At 42.9% G+C, this 22,310-nt stretch overlaps 1 protein-coding gene across 1 annotated transcript in view; it reads right to left on the minus strand.

The window, feature by feature from the left end:
* Positions 1–22,310, minus strand: part of LGR6 (leucine rich repeat containing G protein-coupled receptor 6) — a 161,323-nt gene that overhangs the window by 102,801 nt on the left and 36,212 nt on the right. Inside the window, exons 2-3 of the mRNA XM_072648196.1 lie at positions 10,452–10,523; positions 6,101–6,172 (exon numbers count right to left, since the gene is read on the minus strand). Of these exons, the coding sequence (XP_072504297.1) occupies positions 6,101–6,172; positions 10,452–10,523 (144 nt within the window). The remainder of the gene's footprint in view (positions 1–6,100; positions 6,173–10,451; positions 10,524–22,310) is intronic.

Raw genomic sequence — 22,310 nt, forward strand, 5'->3', positions numbered from 1 at the left:
CATTTGGACAGGGTGAGTATGAGATCTCCATTTCTAAAAAGTTTAAGCAAGAGAATAAATTCCCTTATCCCACTCCCTAATCCTTCTAGTTTGGATTAAAGGGAATCCCTGGAGACAGGGGAGGTAGGACAGGTTGGGCTGCAGAGGGCCTGGCAAACCCTGGAAAGGATAGGATGTGGGATCATGGGATTGGCTCCAGAGAGTCAAATTCCACCGGGATGCTGGAACTAGAGCTTCCACCCTGAACCTCGCCCGGCCCCACGGCTCCTTCAACCAAGAGCTCTGCTTGGGGAAAGAAGGTGGGCGGGCAGGCTGCGGTTTTGTTCAGTGCCTTTGATTTATTGCCTAATTCAGGCGAAGAAGAAAGGCAGCTCATCTCTAAGCTGGAGACTTAGGGAAGAGACTCGAGCCTTACATCTTCTAAAAGCCCAGCCAACAGAGCCCCATTCTCTAATCCCGGGGTGCAGGCCTCAGCCTGCCACCAGCCCTCCCCAACCCTCCTGTTTGCACTGCTGCGGTTGGGTTCAAAATGTCCCCCCCAGGCACCGAATGTTTATGGGGAGAGAGACAGAGACAGACAGAAGCAGGAGACTGAAGGAGAGAAGAGGTTACATTTTCTCTAAACAGACACACTGAGGAACAGACGGCACTCCAGAGGCAGAGAGAAGTCGAGAATCTGAGACTAGCAGACTAACCATGACTGAGGGACAAATGCAGAGAAGGAAATCAAAGGACTGGAGGAGGGGGCGGAGAGAGGGAGATGAAAGAACAGAGGCAGGGAGAAACTGAGAGCAAGAGACATCAAGAGTAAGCCTTGGGAGCAGAAAGAAGTCAAGACACAGAAAGAAAAAGACTAAAAGACAGAAACAATGAAAGAAAAAGACAGATTGAGTTAGACAGAAATGGACATTGATGGAAACACACCAAGAAAGAGCGTGGACTGCAGAAGCGAACAGCAGTACAGGGCGATGAACATGGAGGTAGAAGATTCTAAGGCTGGGAACCATGGATGGAGGAGGGAAGAGACACCACTATGGGAAAGATCTTAGGACTCTTACTCCTTGTTGGTGATCAACCCCCAAGATCCTCACTGTCCTGGCAGAATTCTACCCTGGCCCATAACTTCTCCTTCCTCAGAGAACCTCTCTCACTCAAGTCATGAGACTGCACGGCCATCTTTCATGTTTATCTGTCTGTGAGATTGAGGCAGGCTGGTAGGCAACCTGAGCAGACAATTCAATGCAAAAATAAAAATTTAAGAGCTTGAGAGGAGAGAAAACAAAAGCAATTCCTGTCCTCCAGGAGCTTATTTTCTATTGGGGCATACAACATGTTGAAGAGATAAAGAAATGGAAAAATCATTTGAGGAAGGAGAGAGAACTAACAACCAGGGAATCAGGAAAGGGTTCATGTAGGACCGAGAGTCTTAAACTAGTCCATGGAGAGATTTCAGAGACTCCATTAACTTGTTTGTTTAATATCTTGATAAGTGAGTTCATGAAAATTAATTTTCTTTGCAGTCCTGTGCGTTTTGTTTTATGCATTTATAAATATTATTCTGAGATAGGGTCTTTAGACTTTAGCACCCTGCTAAAGGGACACAAAAAAAATCTGTTGAGCCCTGATGTAGGAGGCAGCACCCAAGTTAAACTTTGAAGGAAGTGATATGAATTCTTAGAACTGGAGATGAGGAGGGAGTGTGTTCCAGGCAAGAGTACAGATAGTCTATCCAAAGACATCGAGATGGAATACCAAGTTTGGGAAATACCGAGTTGGACTATTTGGCAGGAATGTGGAGTGTGTGAAGAATATTAATGTGAAATAAATTGGGAAATGTAGACTGAAACCAGATCATGAAGTACTTTAAATGCCAGAGTAAAGAGTTTGTATTCCACCGAAAACTTTTGAGAAGGGAAATGACATGATCAAGTTTTAGGAAGATTGTTTTGACATTGGTGTGGAGAATGAATTGCATAGGGGAGAAACTTGAAGAGAGGGAGACCAGTTAGGAGACTAACAGCCCAGCTTAGAAGTGATGAAAGCCTGAACCAAGGGATAATGGGGAGGCATGCATGTAGAAGAGTGGGCAAAATTTAGCAAAAAACAAGAAATTGAATGGAGAGGAAGAGGGACAGAAAAAGAGAGAAGGAGAAATAGAGGGAGAAGGGGACAGAAAGAAGGTAAAAGGGGAGAGGGAGGGAAAACATTTTCAGGTTACAGGCTGAAATAGAAAGAGATGGTGTCTTGGTTTTCCAGTATTTAAAATTGGTCATCAGATCAGTTGTAAGGAAAAACCAGACAGAATCAGTGTGGCTAGGGAATATGAATGTTCTTTCGAACTACGTCTGTCCCACTGAAAAGTAACGCCTAAAAGGAAAGGTGAAAGTAACTGGGATGACCAACCCTCAGGAGGAGAAGGCTAAGAGGGAACAGACAAATGGGCTTTTTTCTAGACTCTGAAAGGACATGATTGATTATACTAAGAATGGGAACCCAGCGAACTTCCTCTCCTTTTGACAATAGAACCAGGGTAATTGGGCTAAAATTATAGCTAAAGACATTGAGGTTAGACCTCAGATGAAAGAAAGGAAGAAGGAAAAACAAACCAGATTCCTTCTGTTCAGAAACATTCCTACCTCCTCTTTAGAGGTATAATTGAGAGAATCCAAGTTTGTTTCTGGCCTCAGCAATGATACAGTGAGAAGATACAGGTGCAAAGATGGTCCCCAGTATGAAAAGACCTCCCTCCTTTAACTAGCAATATCACTACTAGCCTATAGCCTAAGGGGAACAAAATAGTGGGGAAAGCTTCCCAGATACACAGAAATATTTTTAGCAGCACTTTTTTAAGTGGGAAAGAATTGGAAGGAAAGTGAATTCTCAGTGCCTGAGGAATAGAGGACAAATAACCGTATATGAATGTGTAAGGGGTGGGGGTGGGGTAGGGCAGTGATTAGGGTAATCACTGATCTGTTGATTAATTCCCAACCAATGTTAGGAAAGCAGCAGAACTATTGACTGAATGCATAGAGAGTGTGGAAGAGCCTTTATTTCAGCCCTCATAGAAAATGGGTTTTCTATGCAAAGGATTATAAGGTGTGATTAACTAATTGCCTAAAGGCAATTGAAGGATACTTTCTATCTCAGAGCTCTTGAATGTTTTTTAGAGTCTCAAATCCCTTGGGCAATCTGGTGAAACGATGACATCTACTCAGAATGATGTTGGGTTTTGTTTTTGTTTTATTATTTTTATTGAAAGAAATGCTAAATTTCTGTTCGAGGCTGGTGAAAATGAAGATGTAATTTTTCCTGTCCAAGTTCCCTGACCCCCTGAAATCTATCCACGGTCTGTAAGTTAAGAATTCTCCGTCCTAAAAGGATGTGACCAGAGCTGCTGTTTCATATTGATTGGGTTTCAGAAACTAGGGCTATCTCCTATTGAGTGAGTGACTGAGAGCCAACCACTTGTGTGATCTATGTTGGTCAATCTCCCCATCTTTGGTTATTTTCAGGACTTCCTCTTTGCATCTACTTCCAGAGTAATGAAGTGGGGAGGAGGGGAAAGGAAAGAGGGTGCCCCCTTCCCACAAGTCTAGAAGCAGTTGATGGTGACTTGTGATAGAAAGACAAGGCATTGTTAGGCATATGCTTTGCATGTGGCCTAAGAGGGGAGTTCAAGGATACTGTTCCAAACTCTGACCACCTGTGTCAAAAAAGAGGATTTTTGAATTCTAAAGACAGTCTTTTCATTGGTGTTCCCATGCCTGGAATTCTCTCCTCCTCATCTCCATCTCCTGTTTCAATTCCAAACTAAAAATCTAGCTTCTATGGGAATCCTTTCTTGGTCCACCTTAATATTACTGCCTTACAGTATTGATTATCTCCAGTTTATCCTGTATATATTTTGTATGTGCATGGTTGTTTTTATGTTGTCTCCCCCATTAGACTTGAGAGGAGACTGTCTTTTACCTCTTTATATCCCTAGCACTTAGCACAATGCCTGACCCACAGATCATGCTTACTAAATGCTTATGACGGATGGAGCATGAGCCCAGAATCTAGCCTTCTAGACAGGAAAGGAAAAGAAGATTTCTTGGCAGCAATAGTTTTGGAAATTGTCTCACGAGTATTCCCCAACTCTAGAGCTCTGGAATTAGATTTTCTAGAGAGATTTCCTGAAGCAGTGTATCCTTTGGTGCAAAAAGGAAATACTCCACATTGTTGCTGCACAGTGTCCTACTTGGAGAGCAAAGTCAGTGAGCAACTTGGAGAGTATAGCAGGTTTGGAAGAAAGAAGGTTGCTTTTTGAGCAGCCCCCAAGTATGTCTCATTTCCAGTGAAGTCTAAGCCACAGGGTGGCACTATGGATTTGGAAGGGACCCTGTAAGAGAAAAAGATTTTACCAGAATTTCAGGGTATTTCTCCAACAGCAAATCCAAGTTTAATTCCCTTCTGGCAGGAGCTACCAGGTGATTTGAGTGAATTTCTTATCTGTTCGTAGGTTTGCTTGGGTCCCACACATCTTTTGCATTTTCTGTGTGCTGAAACAAAGGCTCTTCCATACTCTGTATGTATTCAAGCTGGGAGCCCTATTGTTCTCATTTGGGGAAACCAAGACATGCACCATATTTAGATACATTTCTGAAGTACTCCAGGTGGAGGTATTGTATCAAGGAAAGAAAACGACCCTCATGAATCAGCCCCCAAGATGAGAGACTGTCCACATGAGCCTAGAATGCTTGGGAAGACTGAGCCACAGGTTACAAATGTAATAATGTCTGCAAGACATGATGAATAGGGAGAATTCTGAGAACTTGGAAAGACTTGTAGGAACTGGTGCAGATCGAAGTAAGCAGGACCAGGAGAGCAATTTACACAATGACCACAATAACGCAAGAGAAAACAACACTACAAGACTTCATAGCTCTGCCCAATCGTGACTTCAAAGGTCTGATGAGGAAGCATACCTCCCTCTTCTCAGCAGATAGGTGTGTGCAGACAATAGGTGAAGAATAAGGAACACTTTTTCAGACATGATGACTGTATTGACTTGTTTTGCTTAACTCTGTTACAAGGAAGAGTTCTGTTGAGGTGCTGGGGTGGGAGAAGAAAAGTGTAATGAACGTGAATAAATATTTTTTTAAAAAACCTGATTTTAAAAAAATCTTTCATTTATAAAAATTTAAGCTTCTCTAAAAATGTCAGGAGAGCATGATCCATGTTTGCTATTGTATGCTCTCAAGCTGATTTGAGTGCCAAAAGTGAGGAAGACACATTAAAGGTCATGTATGATAGGAAAAGGAGGTCGGTCATTGTCCTGAGATGTTAAAAGAGGAAGCTGACATCATGCGCATTGAATACTCTATGGATAATTTACAGAAAGACATGAATCCAGTGAAACCATGGAATCAGTGGAATAACAAAAAAGGAGGATTCTTCTGTTTACCAAAGAATGTATTAGAACATCAAGCTCTCCTAATGCACCAAAATATTAATTTATAGCTTATTAACAACCTGAATAACAATCCCTTGCTGTGTGCACCCCTTACCTGTGTGTATGTAGACACTAAACTCCTTTTTAAAATCTTTTTTCTCTTAAAAAAGAGCACAATCTTTTTTTAATGTTCTCTTCATTTCCAAATATTCCTCTTTTCCTCTCCTCCCTTGAGAGCCATCTTTTGTAACAAAGAATTTAAAAAAGAAAAAGAAAATAGCCCCTCAAAACTCTCCAACCCATAGATGATTCTGTCAATATATGCACAATTCTGTACCCATAACCTCCCTATTTTTCTAAAGAACAGAAGGAAGACATATTTTCATCTTTCCATAGACCAAGCTTGGTAGAATGTCCTTTCCTTAAAGGCAAGGATTCTTTCTTGGTTTTGTATCCCCATGTGCACACAACAAAGTAGAATCAGAGAAATTCAAATATTTGGCATCTCTGCCAATTAAGAATCAAACAAAAATAAGGACCAAGAAACTCTATAACAGTGAAGTAAGTAAGTGGGAAACTAGAATTTGACTTTTGAAATCAAAGTTCCACCCATGGCTTGTTCAGGAACACATGTCTATGTGTAATGGGACATAAACCTATACTTACAAGATTTTCAGGCTGTAGAGACCAGAAAATGCTTGTCCTGGGATGTGAGAGAGATGATTTCCGGAGAGACGGCTGTAAAATAGAAGGAAGGAGAGTATGAGGGGTTACCTGGAGGGAGGGGTGGCTTTTGTCAGTAATTACAGTCAATTCTCAATTATATGGGAAGGATCTTGCATCATCCACAGCATTCTATCCCTGACTACTCAGCCTGGTTCTAAGATACTGACATGATCAAGAAAGAAAGGGGAGAGGGATAAGGGGTCTGGGAGAGAGACAGACAGACAGACAGAGACAGACAGAGACAGAAAGAGACAGACAGAGAATGAGTATATATGTTAGGTATGTGTGTTCCCCTTATTGCATTCCCAAAGCCAAAATGTATATGTGTGTTCAAGTAAGAGGGGGAGTATGTGTGTGTCCCATGGCATTCCAAAACCAAATATGGTAAACTCTCATTTATCCAGAGGTCTCAGGGAAATGGGCTGTTCTAGTCAATTTAACATTCTGACTCATTGAGAGTTATCATACTCACCACACAGGGAGTGCCAATTTTCAAACAATACAAAGAAAAATGCACTCAACTTGAAAACTACATTGAATATGATTTAATCTTTAATGATTCAGAAAGCATTTATTGATCTTGCAGAGCCTCAGAGAGATTACTGTGACCACAGAATAATACACTTAGAACTGGAAGAGACTCTAGGGATCAAGGAATTTAAACCCTGCATTTTGTAGTGGTGTAAACTGAGGCCTGGAGGGGGAAATGGCTTGCCTAAGCAAATTCTTACTGCTTTAAAAGGTAAAGGAGTTAATTTTTAAGGCTGTTTTATTAACCATTTATTTTAACCATTTATAATAGTATCTTAATTTTGATATTTATTCTGAAAACATTTTTCCTACTGACCTTGTGATTTCATCAATATAGGAGGCTATAAGTGAGGAAATTTCTCTACCAATGTAAATTGATACATTATTTGAAATTTACATTCTTTAGAGAATTGTCTGGAGATTTGAAGTTAAGGTGATTTGCCCAGGGTCACATAGTCAATATGTTGCAGAAGTGAGACTTGGAAACCATATTGGTGGGGAGAGAGGAGCTATATTGCAGAAAATATAACCTGGTTATCTGAGCTTCCAGATGTGAAGATTCTGAATAAATGGGAATTGGATATAAAAATGACTTTTGGAGGAACCATAGCTTAGAATCAACTCAATTCAATAACTTTGTTAACAACTATTATGTGTGGAGCACTTGCTTAGGTGCCTAAAGTGATGCAAAAGGTAGATGGCACATTCCTTGTTCTTCTTAGGATTCATTGAATGCCCCATTCAGGCATTTAATAAATGACTGCTATTTGGTTGGTTGATTGAATGACCAAATGAATAATGTAGAAAATGAGGTCTTCTGCTATTCCCTACCTATGCCACTTTCCTTAGTCTCGTCTTCTCCAATTAGTTAAACATACTTTGTAATGAGAGTGTAAGGTAAGTTACTGTGTCAGGTGCAAGCTGAACTAATGGCCCCTGGGGTAGTTCATATTGGAAGTTCTATGATTCTATAAACCTTAACTTTAATAACAATGATTAGTAATAACAACTAATGATGATTATTATAATAAATACCATTTATATAGCACCTGCTGTGTCAGGCACTGTGTTAAGTGCTTTACAAATATTATCTGATTTTACTTTCACAACAACCCTGAGAGATGGGTGCTATTATTATCCCTATTCTTACAGATGAGGAAACTGAGGCATCGCTGCTCATTCTTCTTCACCACCTCAAAATGTCCTTTTACCACCTCACATCTTCATGACTTCCTTCAAGATGGAGGTTTAAGACTGTTCTCATTAAGAGATACAGTGAGAAAGTGCTGAACCTGATGTTATAGACCTGAGGACCAATCCCTTGCTCTGCCACTTAGTACTTATGTGGCCTTGGCCAAGTTGCTTAACCTCATTGGGTCTCAGTTTCCCCAATAGAAAAATGAGGATATTGAATGTATGACTTATAAGGACCATCCTAATTCTAGAGTTCTGATAATATGATAAGACACTCTTATTGAATAACCCCCAGCCACACTCTTTTATCCCAAATCTCCTTTAATTCAACTCAACAAACATTAAACAAATAGTATATGCAAGGTTTTGAGCTAGTTGGTGGGGATACAAAACCAAGAAAAGACCTTTGCCTGTAAGGAAAGGACATTCTACCAAGCCTGACTTAAGAAAAGATGAAAATATGTCCTCCCTTCATTGGAAAAGTGGGGGACTGTGGGTATATAGTATTACATAATACTGCCAGATTAGCTGGTGGGCTGAATGGTTTTGAGAGGCTATTTTCTTTTTTGTTTTCTGTTTTGCTCTTTTTAGTCTTTATTATAAGAGATGTTTGTCAAAGGAGGGAAAAAGAAGGACCATGTTTGGAAATGAAGGGAACATTTTTAAAAAGTTTTTTAAACGAGAAAAATAATTTTTAAAAGAACTTACAGTCTACTAGGAGGATAAACATGCACACAGATAATTATGTAGCACAAAATATATGGAAAGAATACTAATAATGAAGAAAATCAGGAAAGGATTCCTGTAAGAGGTGAGATGTGAGCTTGTCCTCAAAGAGACTGAAGACATCCAAGAAGTAGAGGTGAGGATGGGAAACATTTCAGACACGAGAGATAGGCAGCCTGTACAAAGACAGTGCTCGAGGATCAGATGTCAGGCACCAGTAAAATAAGCATTCCAGTCACATTAGAAGGCAGAGTGCACAAGGAGAAGGCACAGAAAATGAGTCTGGAAAGACAGGTTGGAGCCAGACTATAAAGTGTTTTAAAGGACAAAACAATGTTTGTATTTTATCCTAGAGACATCAGGGAAGACCTGGAGCTTCCTGAACATGGAAGTGTCTTGGTCTGCCCTGTTCTTTAGGAATACCCCTTTGACTGCTATAGAGAAGACCTATTGGAAGGAGGAGATTAGAAGCAAGGAGTCCAACTTAGAGTCTGCTACAATGGTCTGGGCAAAAGATGGCCAACACCCAAGCTGCCATCATAGGAGGCACCAGAAGGAAGAGGACAGAAATGCTAGAAAAGTGGTGGGTGTGGAACAGATAAGGGACACCTGAAATTACTAATCTGTGCCTTAATGTCACTGACATTTCTCAATGTTAAAATTATTTTCCAGCTGTTTCCCTCTGGTAGGTTTAGCCTCTCCAAGTGGGTTATCATAGAATTTCAGGACCAGAATACACCTTAACAAACAGAGTCTAACCCATATCCCAAGAAGACTCCCACTACAACTGACCTGTTAAGTGGTTGTCCACACTTAGCTTAAAGACTTCAGTGAGGGAGCCCCCACTATCTCTTGAGTCAGACCAATGCATAACAAGGCACTGGTATGAGAGATTCTAATGTAGGGATAAGGGTAGGTAGATGGCTCAGTGGGGAGAGCCCCAGGCCTCGAATTAGGAAAACCTGAGTTCAAATACAGCATCAGACGCTTACCAGCTGTGTGACCCTGTGCAAGTCACTTAATCCTGTTTGCCTCAGTTTCCTTATGTGTAAAATGAGCTGGAGAAGAAAATGGCAACCACTCTAGTATCTTTGCCAAGAAAACTCCCAAAGGGTCACAAAAGGACATGATTAAAATGATTAAATGATTAAAATAATTAAAACAAAAGAGGGATAGAGATTCTAATGTTGTAAGGTAATACATCACTTTGTCTGGAAGAATATGGATAATATATTTTTAATAAAAATACTAAGTCCTGGCATTAATAGTAATAGCTGGTATTTATACAGAATTTTAATGTTTACAAAGCACTCTGCATAAGTTATTTCATTTGATCCTCACAACAACCATGGAAAATAGGTGCTATTATTATTCCCATTTTACAGATGAGGAAACTGAGGCAGACAGAGGTTAAGTGACTTTTCTAGAATTAAATAGTAAGTTTCTGAGGCCAGATTTGTACTCATGTCTTCCTGACTCAAAAGAGACCATCTGTAAATGCATAGCCCAGTGTCTGGCACATAGTAGGCACTTAATAAATGCCTGCTCCCTTCCCTCTCCCCTTCTAATTCCCAGCTTTATTCACTGTGGCACCCAGCTGACATTCAGTCATGGGTATCATCTGCATTTCTTTTCTCTCCCAGTCCCTCCCTAACTTTCTCCTCTTTCCTAGCTACCTGGAGATTCCTAGCTCAGATCTCCCTCTTGGAGGAAGACCAGAGCCAGCTCCCCATGGATGTCCTCTTCCAGGTCATAGTCCTGGGCCTCCCACTTCACCAGGCTTTGCCCACCTCCAGTCCACCCTCATCCCCAGCCGAAGCAAAGAGCAGCTTCTACTCACAGCTCCTCCAGAAAGCGCAAGTGAAGGAAGAGCCCAGGCTGGAGCTCAGTAAGGTTGTTCATGCTCAGATCCCTAAAAATAAAGCAAGAAAGCACAAGGAAGTGAGATGGTTGCTTCCATGGTCACTGTTGCTGTCCAATCCACAATCCTGTGCCCAGAGGTCATCTCCAGACCCGTGCACCCAGCACTCTAGCCTCCTTGGTGGCCCCTGGCCGCCGATCGGTGAGTTTTCACTGATTTTACCTGGTCCCAGACTTATCGTGCCTCATCTTTGGTATCTCCAGGCTTCCTTCAGCTGCTTCCCCTCTCTTCCCTTTCAATTCTTCTCCCCTTGAGGAGCAGTCTTCTATTAAAATATAAGCTTCCAGAGGACAGGGATTGTCCTGATTGTCCACATTTGTATCCCAGAGCTTAACCCAGAGCGTGACCTTTGGCAAGCACTTAATCAATGTTTTTTTATTCATTTGTTCAAGAGAGCCACAACAGGAACTTCTGTAGCAAATACTACCATCTCAAATACTCAACGCCAGTTGGGTATTCCAAGCTGTATGTCTTTCAGAGATCCAAATGAACTGAGCAGCAGGACATCTTGGGCTCATTGCTCCATTTTCTCCCTTTGAGTCTGTGCCCTCTCTGTGCCTCAATCTCCCCATATTCATTTTACCCCATCTGCCCCAGGATCATAGAAAAATAAGATCTTATCTGGAAGGATCAATGAAGATCATCTTAGTCAAAACCCTCATTCTACAGAGAAAGAAGCCGAAGCTTGGAAAGGTCAAGTGATGTATCCAAGGTCATACAACTAGCTGTTAGTAGCAGAACCAGAACTAGAACACATTGTCTCCAACACTTTTTCCCCTGCACTACTGAGCACTTGCGAGGCTCATTGAGACTGAGACAGCTGAGGGATCTAAACTCCTTAAAAGGAAATGGGCTAGAGACACATATTCCTGCAAAAGACATGACTATTGGGGGCAAATTTCCAGACTAATCACTCTAATGTTTTCTAAAGGCTTTTTCATCTAGAATACTCTGGGGGCCAGAAGATAGAGGTGAAGGAAGACCACTGATTTCAGAAGTCATTCAAGCCTGTCCCTTTCTCCTTTTAGATTCTTTTTGTCTCTCTTTATTTCACTAATGTTTATCAAAGTAGAGGTCCTGAATCCCTACCACCACCATTCCCACTCCCACAGCCCTCCCCAACCCTAGAGAGCTCAGGGCAAGCTCCAGAGATGCATAATTTGAGAACCAGCTTCTATAGTAGGTTGCCAGCTGAAATCACTCTGCCTTCTCTATCTTATCTAAGATGGCAAACTGCCCCAGTCTGTGTGGCTGTTAGTGCCACCTTCCCTTTGACAAGCCCTATACTTGCTACAATAACAATTCGAGGATCACAGATTTAGAATTGGAAGAACCTCAGACCTCAGAGGCCAACTAGTTCAACTCTCTCACTTCACATATGCGGAAAATGGAGCCTAAAGAGATAAAATGACTGCCCCAAGGTCACACAGGCAGTAAGCACCAGAGGTGAGATTCATACTCAGGTCCTCTGACTCCAGAGACAGCACCTTTTTCCCCCATAGGTCCTTACTTACCTCTCCCAGTTAGTATGTTTCCAGACGGAAGTTTTTGGGGCAGAAAAAGATGCAAGTGACAACAGAAAGTAGGTGGGAGGGTCTGGGAAAAGAGTGGTTTTTTTAACCTGAGTCACCTAGGGGTATGGGGGTTCACATCTGCCTACAATCTGTGTTGATCTGTGAACTGCATCCTCACACAGACCAGAATCAGGAAAGTGGGGCAATTTATGGGGGTGAGGTAAGGGATGAGTAGCTTTCTCTCTGTGAGCATCTCCATGTGTTCATCAACATTATAAGAGCCTTTAGGTGTGGCTCAGCTTGAGCCAGAGCTCAAGAACAGATTCTAGACCAACGCATCGTCCCTGCCCTCAATGAATTTACAATCAAAGTCAGATACACTAATGTGACTGGTACACTGGAGGCAAGGATAATACTTAACATGAGCAGTAAAGGCATTTATATCTTAAACCAGTCAAGTGCTCCTCCTATAGGGAGGAGCACATTTTTAGGAATGGGGAGCCTGGGAGGTAACTATTGTATGCCATTCAACTCAAGAAACATTTCTTAAATACCTAGTATAGGTGATAGAGAAGAAACTAAACAGTGTCTACCCTCAAGGAACTGCCATTCTCCTGAAGAGGGTTCAATCTATATATGCATAGGTAGCTAGAACACGAGGTATATAGGTATGGGAGCAAAGAAGAAATCCAGACAGGCGCTAAGAATATCTGAAGGGGAAGGGTACTTTTGTAGCTTGGGTGGATCAGGAGAGGTACCGAAGCTCAGCCTTAGTGGAAGACTGGGATTCTGCAAGGTGTTGAGGAGGAAGAGCAGAAGAATATCAACCTATGAGGACTTCGTGGAAGAGGTAGGATTTCAAGCTCTGTTTGAACTAGGAAATAGGGCACCTGGGAACACTAGGTGGGTACTTGTGAGAAGGGAAAGAAAGTACTGTACAAAAATGTCCACTGATATTCTCCCTGGCAGAATCCTCCCAAGAGGAACAATCTCTGAGTACCTACAATGACACTCCTGGGTACCCCTTGGCATCACACACAGAAGTGCCAAAGCCCCGTATAGGGAGGGGATTTGATCGTGTTTTTGTGTCTGAACCATGTGTCAACAGTTGTTTGTCAGTGAATGCCTGGGTGTGCAATTGATATTTGGGTCTGTGGGTACGCCTGACACATTTGGCTACCAGGAAACCCTGTTTCAAGCTCCTGCCAGCTGTTGCCCACCCTTTGTAGATCTGTCCCCCCCCCCAGGGGACAGATGTGAGGCCAGTCTTGACCCCCACTATACTGGTCTCCTCAGCATGTCTTGAATTTGCCTCCCTTCCCCAGAAATCCACTTTCACTGCCTAATCTTAGCCTTGTCCTTTCCCCCAAGAACCCCCTTGCATAAAGTTTATTTTTGTGGCTCACAAAGGCAGGCTGGAGTTGGTCTAGGGCCGGGGGGAGGGGGGAAAGGGGGGGCAGGGGAGAGAAGGGGGAGAATGCATTCTGGAGCCCAGCTCTGATCTATAAAAAGACTGTTTAGTCTCAAATGTTTTATCTTTGATAAGGCCCAGGCTCGATCTCAATGGCCTTTAAAGAAGGCGTTCCAGGCCTGGGCAGGTTCGATCAAGAAAATCTGAACACTGAAGTCCAAACACTCCTTTGTCTGAAATTCTCTCTCCCCTCCAGGAACAAGGTGGCCATCTTCAGGGCAGGATGAGGCCCCATTCTGGGAATCATGGCATGTTTGATCTGGAAAGCAACCTTAGAAATTATCTAATCCAAACCCCTCTGGCTATAGATGAAAAACTAAGGCTTGGATTGTTTTAAGTGACTTGTCCAAGGTCATACAGCAAATTAATTCTTAAACCAGAATAGGACCCATATTTCCTATTTCACAGTGGCTGACTCTTTCCATGACTTCAACAAGGCTGAGTCAAAGAGGTACTTTTGGTAGTGATGACGGCCATAAAAACAAGTCACATTTACATAATGCTTCAAGATTCACAACAGAGTTTTTTTTATAACCCCTTGGAATGGGTTTGGAAGAGCATTATTGTCCCCATTTTATAGATGAAGAAATTAAATAATACTCAAAGGTATTAGTGACACACCCAAGGTGATAGTTACTAAACTTGAGATAGCAGCTTGTCGTGGTAGATAGAGTCCTTAACATAGTGGGAGTGGGGGGGGACTGCATTCAAATCCCACCTCAGACACTAGCTGACTGGGTGAAGCTGGGCAAGTCATTGAACTCTGAGTCTCAGTTTTCTTATCTGCAAAACAGGAATAATAAGTGCTTTGAGAGTCATGGTGGCACAGTGGGTTGAGAAATAGCCCTGGAGGAAGACCTAGATTCAAGTTAACATCCTAACTTCAGGACCCTGGCCAGTCACTTAACCTCAGATAATGGTCTAAGACTATTATTACAGAGCAAGGGCCAGTCAGTATTGTTAGGTGAAACTGTTTCATTTTAGAAATCTCAGGTTAGATTTTTTTTTTTTAAATGCTTCAACGTCGCTTCAAGGATTGAATGAGGTATGTACAGGCCAGTGATTATTACCAGTAAATATCATACAGCTGGGATCTGAACATGGTGGGCAGGGCATACGCATTTATTAAGCACCTACTAGGTCCCAGGCACTGTGTTTTATAGATATTAAACCAAGAGATATGATATCATTTGATCTTCACAACAACCTTGGGAGGTAGGGGCATGTATGATCCTCATTTTGTACAGATGAGGAAGCAGAGGTTAGATGACTTGTCCAGGGTCATAAAGCTAGTAAGGTCTGTAGCCTATGATTTGAACTCGGTCATCGTGAAGCCTGGTTGGCGATCTGTCTCACACACACACACACACACACACACATTCACACATGCACACTCATACACACACTCTCACACACTCATACGCTCACACACTCACACACTCGCACACACACACACATACATTCACACACTCACACACATTCACACACACACTCACACACTCATACGCTCACACACACTCGCGCACACACACACTCGCATACACACATTCACACACTCACACACACTCATACACTCATACGCACACTCACACACACTCGCACACACACGCACACACTCACACACATTCACACACTCATACACACACTCATACACACTCACACACATTCACACACACTCATACACTCATACACACACACACATTCACACACTCACACACACTCATACACTCATACATACACACACACACTCGCACACACATTCACACACTCACACACATTCACACACACACACACTCATACGCTCACACACACTGGCGCGCGCGCACACACACACACACACACACAGAGCGGTTTTTCAGCTTCTGCCCAGGAGTGGTTCTAGTTTCCAGCGTTAGGATGAGTGAGGCACACTCTGTGGGGCTAGGGACGGGAGGGGGCTGGAGTGGTGGGACTACAGGAATTCAGGTATGCAAGATGGAAAGCCTGGGGTCTTTTCCATCTTCCCCCCCCTACTAGAGTCCCCCTCACCCTGACGGGGAGAATGGAGGTGCTGGGAAAACGATTAATTCTAAATATTTACCCTAAGCATTTCTCAACTTGTATCCACAGGCACAGGAACCGGAGTTCAAGGGGAACCAGGGGCATGTGACTCAGGGTTCATAACTCACCTGTCCCTTCAGGGGCTGCTTCCTTAGCTTTGAAGTCACTCCCCTTTCACAAAGCCTGCTCTTACCTCCCTGATTAGCACGCCCATTGTTCTTTTCCAGGAGGGGGAGCGGGAAGAATAGATGGCGCTTCTCTTTCCTCTCCTCCTTCCCCATACTCCCCCCTCCAGTGGCCCATCAGATCCTGTGTTAAGACAACATACTGGGCTCAGTGTCTATAAGGGGGAGCAGAGGAGAATGGATTTCAAATGGGGGAGGGGGCAGGAGTGAAGATCAATTCTGGCCCGCTGCTTCACAAAAGGATAGGATGGGGGGTGGGGGTGCGCTTATGGCTAAGGGGAGAGGACCGTAGGGAGGGCTAGGAATGACAGCTTCAAAGCAGAAAACAGGACTGTGGACAGTAGGAGACAACGCTGTGTTCCAGCGTAGGGGGCTGGCAAATCCTAAAGTACAGGACTTTCTTCTTGAAATCTTTGTGATCATTCTCATCCTTCTGAGATTGTGTGGGATCAGAAGTCCTAGGTTCGAATCCCACCTCCGATACTTATTACCTCACCCTGACCGCTCCTCTGAGGGCCTCAGTTTCTTTATCTGTAAAGTGAGGGAGTTGGCCTACAGAGGGCTTCTCAGGGTTCCTTTCATCTCTGCATCTTATGACCCTAACCAGGGTCACTGTGAAGAGGGTAGGCTAGGACAAACATTTTTGGCTCGTGGGTGAGCAAGGGACATAGCAGAAAGAGAATGCAGAGGTCATCCAAGACAGACAGTGTCCTGCAATGGAAGGAAGGCATTCCGGCCCCTGTTTATAGTTTCTAAATCTGGAAGGGACCATCATCTAGTCCAACCCCCTCAATTTACAACTGGGGCTAAGGGATTTGCCTAAAGGGAATAATTAGCAGAGGTAGAATTTGAACCCAGGTCTTCTGACTACAAAACCAGTATTCTTTCTGCACTCCTTCAGTTCTCAATCTTATGATCAGCTTGCCCAACATCCCTATTTTTCAGATGAGGAAAATGAGAACAGTAATAGGCAAAGCCCCGGTTCCTTGACTCCCAGGGTAGCCTTCTTTCCATTCCACCAAGTTGCCTTTATGAACATCTAGGGATTCGGGTCCACTTGTCCATTGTGTACATGTGGATCTGTGTGTATCATGAAGCTCTTCAAGCAAAGACTGGATAAGCTTTTGTATGTTTCCAGCCAAATTCTTCCTCTGCCACCTCCACACATGCCAAGAGCTCCCCATTCTCAAAGAACAAAAAGCTTTCAGCCAGTGGCATCATCCCTTCCAGCTATTTGTGCTCCTGCCTCTGACACTTAGAACCTGTGGCTGGCCACATCACTTAACTTCCTTTGATCTTAGTCTCCTTACCTATAAAATGAAAGAAGTGATCTCTGATCCCATAATTCTATACCTTTCCTCCCTCTCAAAGACAAACTCCTAGAAAGAATTGTCTACACTAGTTGTCTCTACTTTCTTATCTCCCCATTCCTCTACTCCTCACAAGCTTTCTTTCCCACCTCTCTACAGAAATTTATCTCTCTTTGATGTCGGTAATGCATTGCCTCTTTGTTGCGTGGCTTAGTGGAAAGAGTTCTGACTCAATAGGCTATATAGCTCAACTCTCACCTCTGAAATTTGCTACATGTATGACCTTGGGCAAGTCACTTAGCCTACCTAGGTCTAGATTTCCTTATCTGTAAGATTAAGGGGTGTTCAAATTCTACAGAGAAGGTAAATAAGAATGAGGACTGGAAACAGAATAAGGTCACACTTTAAAGCTGGAAAGGCCATCTAGTCCAACTCCTCATTTTTACAGATATTCTCTCTCTTTCCTTCCTGGGTTATTTTTTGTTTTGTTTTGTTTTGAATACACTGCTCCATCATGATTCTCTTTCTGTCGATTTCCTAGTCTCTTTTTCAGAAATACAATGTCCAGTCCTCTCTGTACAGGCAGTAATCTCTCTCTCCGTATTTTCTCTCTTGTTGATCTCATCAATTTGACTCATCATCTCCAAGCAGATCCCAAATCTCTAAATACATCACTCTCATAAATTCTAGACCCTAATCACTAACTCCCTGTAGGACATTTCTCACAGCCATCTCAGATTCAACATGTCCAAAATAGAATTCACCTTTGCCCCTGAAGCCACCCCTCCTCCCAACTTCCCTATTTCTGTTGCCCACAGACAATCATATTTAAAACCTAGCTGTCTTCAGCTCTTCCCTTTCACTCATTCTCTATATCTAATCAGTAGATCTAATTGGCCAAGTCTTTTCAACTCTGCCTTCCCAATATTTTTCACATCCACCAGGTGTGCTGGAGCCAGCTCCAACCGTCTCTCCATTGTTAGATTTTCAGTGTCAGCATTTATAACTCAGAAACTGGCAAGAAGCTATAGATCAGGGCTGGATGTCTCATTCTATTGATTATCTATTTTGGAACACCAAAATCTTCCCCAGAAGAGACCAGAGCCACACAGCTCAGCATAGTCAGTCCTAGTTTGGACGGGGTTTATAGTGCAGATTAAGTGAAAAAAATGCCCCTACATTTTTCTTTAGGCATTGTTAAACATTTTGTAGCTCCCTTCTATGTCCTTCCATCCCCTTCTCTCTATTCACACAACTAACCTCATTCTGGACCTTATTACCTCTCACATGGACAATTGCGAGTCTCCTAAGTCCTCAAAGGCAGATCTAACTCATCCCCCTACTAAATAAGCTGCAATGGTTCCCTATGGCTTCCAGCATTCAATACCAATTCCTTCATTTGGCATTTCAAGTTCTTCCCAGTCTAGGTCCAGCCTACCTTTCTTCCTGATAGACTCTCCAGGACTGGGAAACCTGCCTACTCTAGCTACACTTGCTATCCCCCATACAGAATGTCCCTCCATTCTTTTGAACAATCCTGTAATGCTTTCTCTTTCTGTCTGTCTTGTGAAGCTCCTTTCTCCTCAAAGTTCAGTTCAAGCACTATTTCCTTCAAGAAACCTTTCTTGATTCCTCTAAGTGACCCCTCCCCACAAAAATTACTTTACATTTTTCATATATATGTGTATGTGTATATGCACATATATGTATATATGTACCTATATATGTACATATACATATATACACACATATGTTGGCAACATGTCATATTCTCCCAATAAAATGCAAACTTCTTGAGGCTAGGAACTAGCTCACATTTATCTTTACATACCCAGCACTCTAGCGCAATGCCTGGCACATAATAGGTTCTTTAAAGTTTATTATCAACTTATTATTGACTGATACAAAGACAGAAACTGAAGCCCAGGGCTAGGAACCACTCTAAACAGCACCAGGACGCCAGAGATGGAATTGGGGGCATGGAACCTTCTGTCAGACATCTTCCTTGTCTGGGTTAGATGTAGGTCTCCCCTTTGGTCTACTTTCTAGTGAAAGAAAAGAGAAAAAAAGTAGGGTAAGAATCACTAGAAGAGGGGGATGGTGACCAGAAGGAACTCAGGGAGGTAGAGGTCTTTGAAGACCGGACTCCAAAATACACTAGAAAATGATTAGCCTGTTTCTAGAGATCTGAAACTCTAGGACCAGTGGTATTCCGGAGTCCTTGGCTGGAGTGTATTTCTGAACAAAAGTCAATTCAATGAGAGTTTATTACCAGCTCTTTACATCTGCCTACTATTATATAGTGCCTACTATATGCCTACTATGTGCCAGGAACTGTGCTAAGCACTGGACAAAGAAAGAAAGGCAAAAGATAGTCCCTGTCCTCCAGGAGTTCAGAGACTAAGGGGGGAGAAAACATAGAAACCAATATGTACAAACAAGCTGCAAATGGGATAAAGAGAAAATAATGGACAGAGAAGGCACTAGAATTAAGAGGGTTTGGGAAAAGCAAGGCACACCAGGGACACAAAGGCAAGGCCAGAGTGAATTATCTATGACCTCTTGCATGAATATGGGACATTCTACTTGGGGGGGGTGGGGAAAGGGGAGAGGCAACATGTGCAAAGAGAAGCAAATACAAGGTAACTTGAGGAGGGAGCTCTGACAACTGTGGGGATCAGGAAAGGCTTTGCCTGGAAGTTGGCACCTGAGCAGGGCCTTGAAAGAAGCTAGGAATTCTCAGAGATGCAAGGGAGAAGGAAATGCCAGAATGCATTCCAAAACCAATTCCATCCCAGCGCTCCAGTACATAGGCCCCCACCCCAGCTCCCGGGGCAATTTAAAATTGTTTTCAGTGGAGGAATGGGACAGAGGAAGGAGTTCAGACCTCTGTGCCTCAATTCACCTGGGACAGTTGCCACACACTGGCCACACCTTCAACATAAGCCTGGCCACGCAAGGTCAGTCCCACAAAGCCTGTCTCAAAGCTAATTTAAGACCATCTTTTTTCTTTCTTTCTTTTAATTTTCCCCAGCAGTTTCTGGAGCACCAAAATGTTCTCCAGAAGAGACCAGAGCCACTGTCAGTCATAGTCAGGAAGGGGGCCTGAAAGGCTGGCAGGAAGGGAAGGAAAGGGAAGGGAGGGAAGGGGAGGGGAGGGGAGGGGCAGCCCCCAGGCGCAGGAAGGAGAAGTTTCTGGCTGCATGTTAGGAAAATGTTCTCAGGGCTTCAGTCCTGTGAAGCAACTGGACCACCCAAGGGAGATGGGTGAGGCCATGTCACCATAGCAATGGGGAACAGGTTTGATAAGAGTGAGGATGTTGGGGGGCAGGGGGGAGAGTTTGGGAACATTGGAATACCACAGAACTGAGACCTCACTGGGTAAGTCCAGGGAAAGCTGGGCCTGGGAGTCTCCCCAAGAAGGCAGTCTAATTCTTGAGCCCATTAGGGAACCTTTTCTTTTTTGCCCTTCTCCAGAGGGGAAGGAAGCCACAGTGGCCTGGACCTGCATCCAGCCTGCATGAGGGTGGTTATCTCATTGTGATCTGGGGGAGACAAACAGGCTTTTAAGGCAGGGAGATATCTGACACTGAAGATAGGTAACCCAATCTCTTGTCTCCCCACTCTGGGCTCAGTTTGCTCATCAAAGCAGTCAGAAAGAGGTTTGATCTGCATTCAGAGATGGTCTCCACTGTCATCTCCTGTGACCCCCTGCTTTCAGACATAACTTCACTCTGTCCAAACAGATTGGGGGGGTGGGAAAGAGGCAGAGGGAGAATATCTCCTATTCTTAAAGATCTCCTTTGAAGAACCCCTCAGAGACATGAAGATGATCCCAAGGTCTTCCCTCAGCCTTCTTCTTCCAGTCCCAACAGCCTAGTTGGCCTCAACGCCTCCTTGGAGGAGGGCCTGGTATATTGCAATGAAAACCTTCTGCAGCTATTAACTCCTCTCTGTGTGGGTATGGGTGAAGTTGGACCCACCACACTGGGCAACAGTGTGGGGAAGGAAAAGGAGCAGGAGGGTTCTGAGCTCTGACTGCATAGACTAAAGATGCTTCATTTCCCCCAGAGGACAGAATCAGTCTTACATGACACCAAGAGGTTAGATGCAGGGAGATTAGATAGAAGGGAGGAATAGACACTCAACAGATTCTTGTTAAGTCAAAGGACTTAAGAGTTGGAAAGGACATCACATTTTAAGCCACAAAAGGTAATAAACTGGAGATGTAAATGAAGACCAGAGAGAGTGTTATATTTGAACTCATATTCACCCCTCCCCTTATATGTACAGGAGCCCAACCTTATAAGCCCAAGATTGAGAACTGAAGAAAAGAAGCCAGGAGAGGGATTGTATGGCCTGGCTTTGCCCCAAGTCCCTCTATCCCTGGCAATCAATCTACTTCCACTGCAAGGAAACCACATCAGCCTCATTACCTGCAGAATAGGGAATAACCCCACTGTATATGGGGCCTGGTCCATGGGACACTTTTTTCTCCCCTTCAGGTTTCTCTGATTATTTCGTCACTAATTTTGTAGTCTTAGAACTTGGGTGGTGTTTTGAATTTGAACTGATCACATAATCAGACTTCTTGTTTCTCTGGACTCTGGTTTTTTTGATAATTACACATTAGTATAATTATTTGTTCAGCAGGGCAATAATGAGTCCTATTAGCATATTCTTTGGTCTTAATTTGATCTATTTTGTTTTGATTATTTTATAGCAGAAGAGGATTTTTACCTTTCCATCCTCACATTTTGTGTTGCACTTTTTCGCCCATAGTGAGCAATTATTTTTCTTAGGTACAGAAATTTTTGTTTCATTTCCTGAATGTATGCTGGAATTGTTCTTCCACTGATCACTCCAGAAAGTCCAGTTTATTTTCAATATTATTGTTTTTTTATATTTCTTTTATTTTTCTAGAAGTTTAGAGAGCTTATTTAAATTAGCTTGGCTTCATGCCTTACCTGAAATTAACATGAAATTATTCTAATGTGATGTGTCTGTGGCTGAATTTTATTAATGTGTTAGGTGTCTATGAGTCAGTTTTGAATGCCTACCCTATGTATGTAAATTGATATATGAAAAAGTTATTGAGACTGTCTTCATGGTTTTGAGTTTCTAAGTGTTGCTTTGAAATTTTGTTATGCACAAGAGGCTAATTAACCATAATTCTGCACATTTATTGTTTGCATTAATATTTTAGTGTTGATGTGGCCGCATAGGGTACAATCTCTCAAAAAAAATGGATACAACAG

This window comes from Notamacropus eugenii, chromosome 2, assembly GCF_028372415.1.
Source record: "Notamacropus eugenii isolate mMacEug1 chromosome 2, mMacEug1.pri_v2, whole genome shotgun sequence".
NCBI lineage: Eukaryota > Metazoa > Chordata > Mammalia > Diprotodontia > Macropodidae > Notamacropus > Notamacropus eugenii.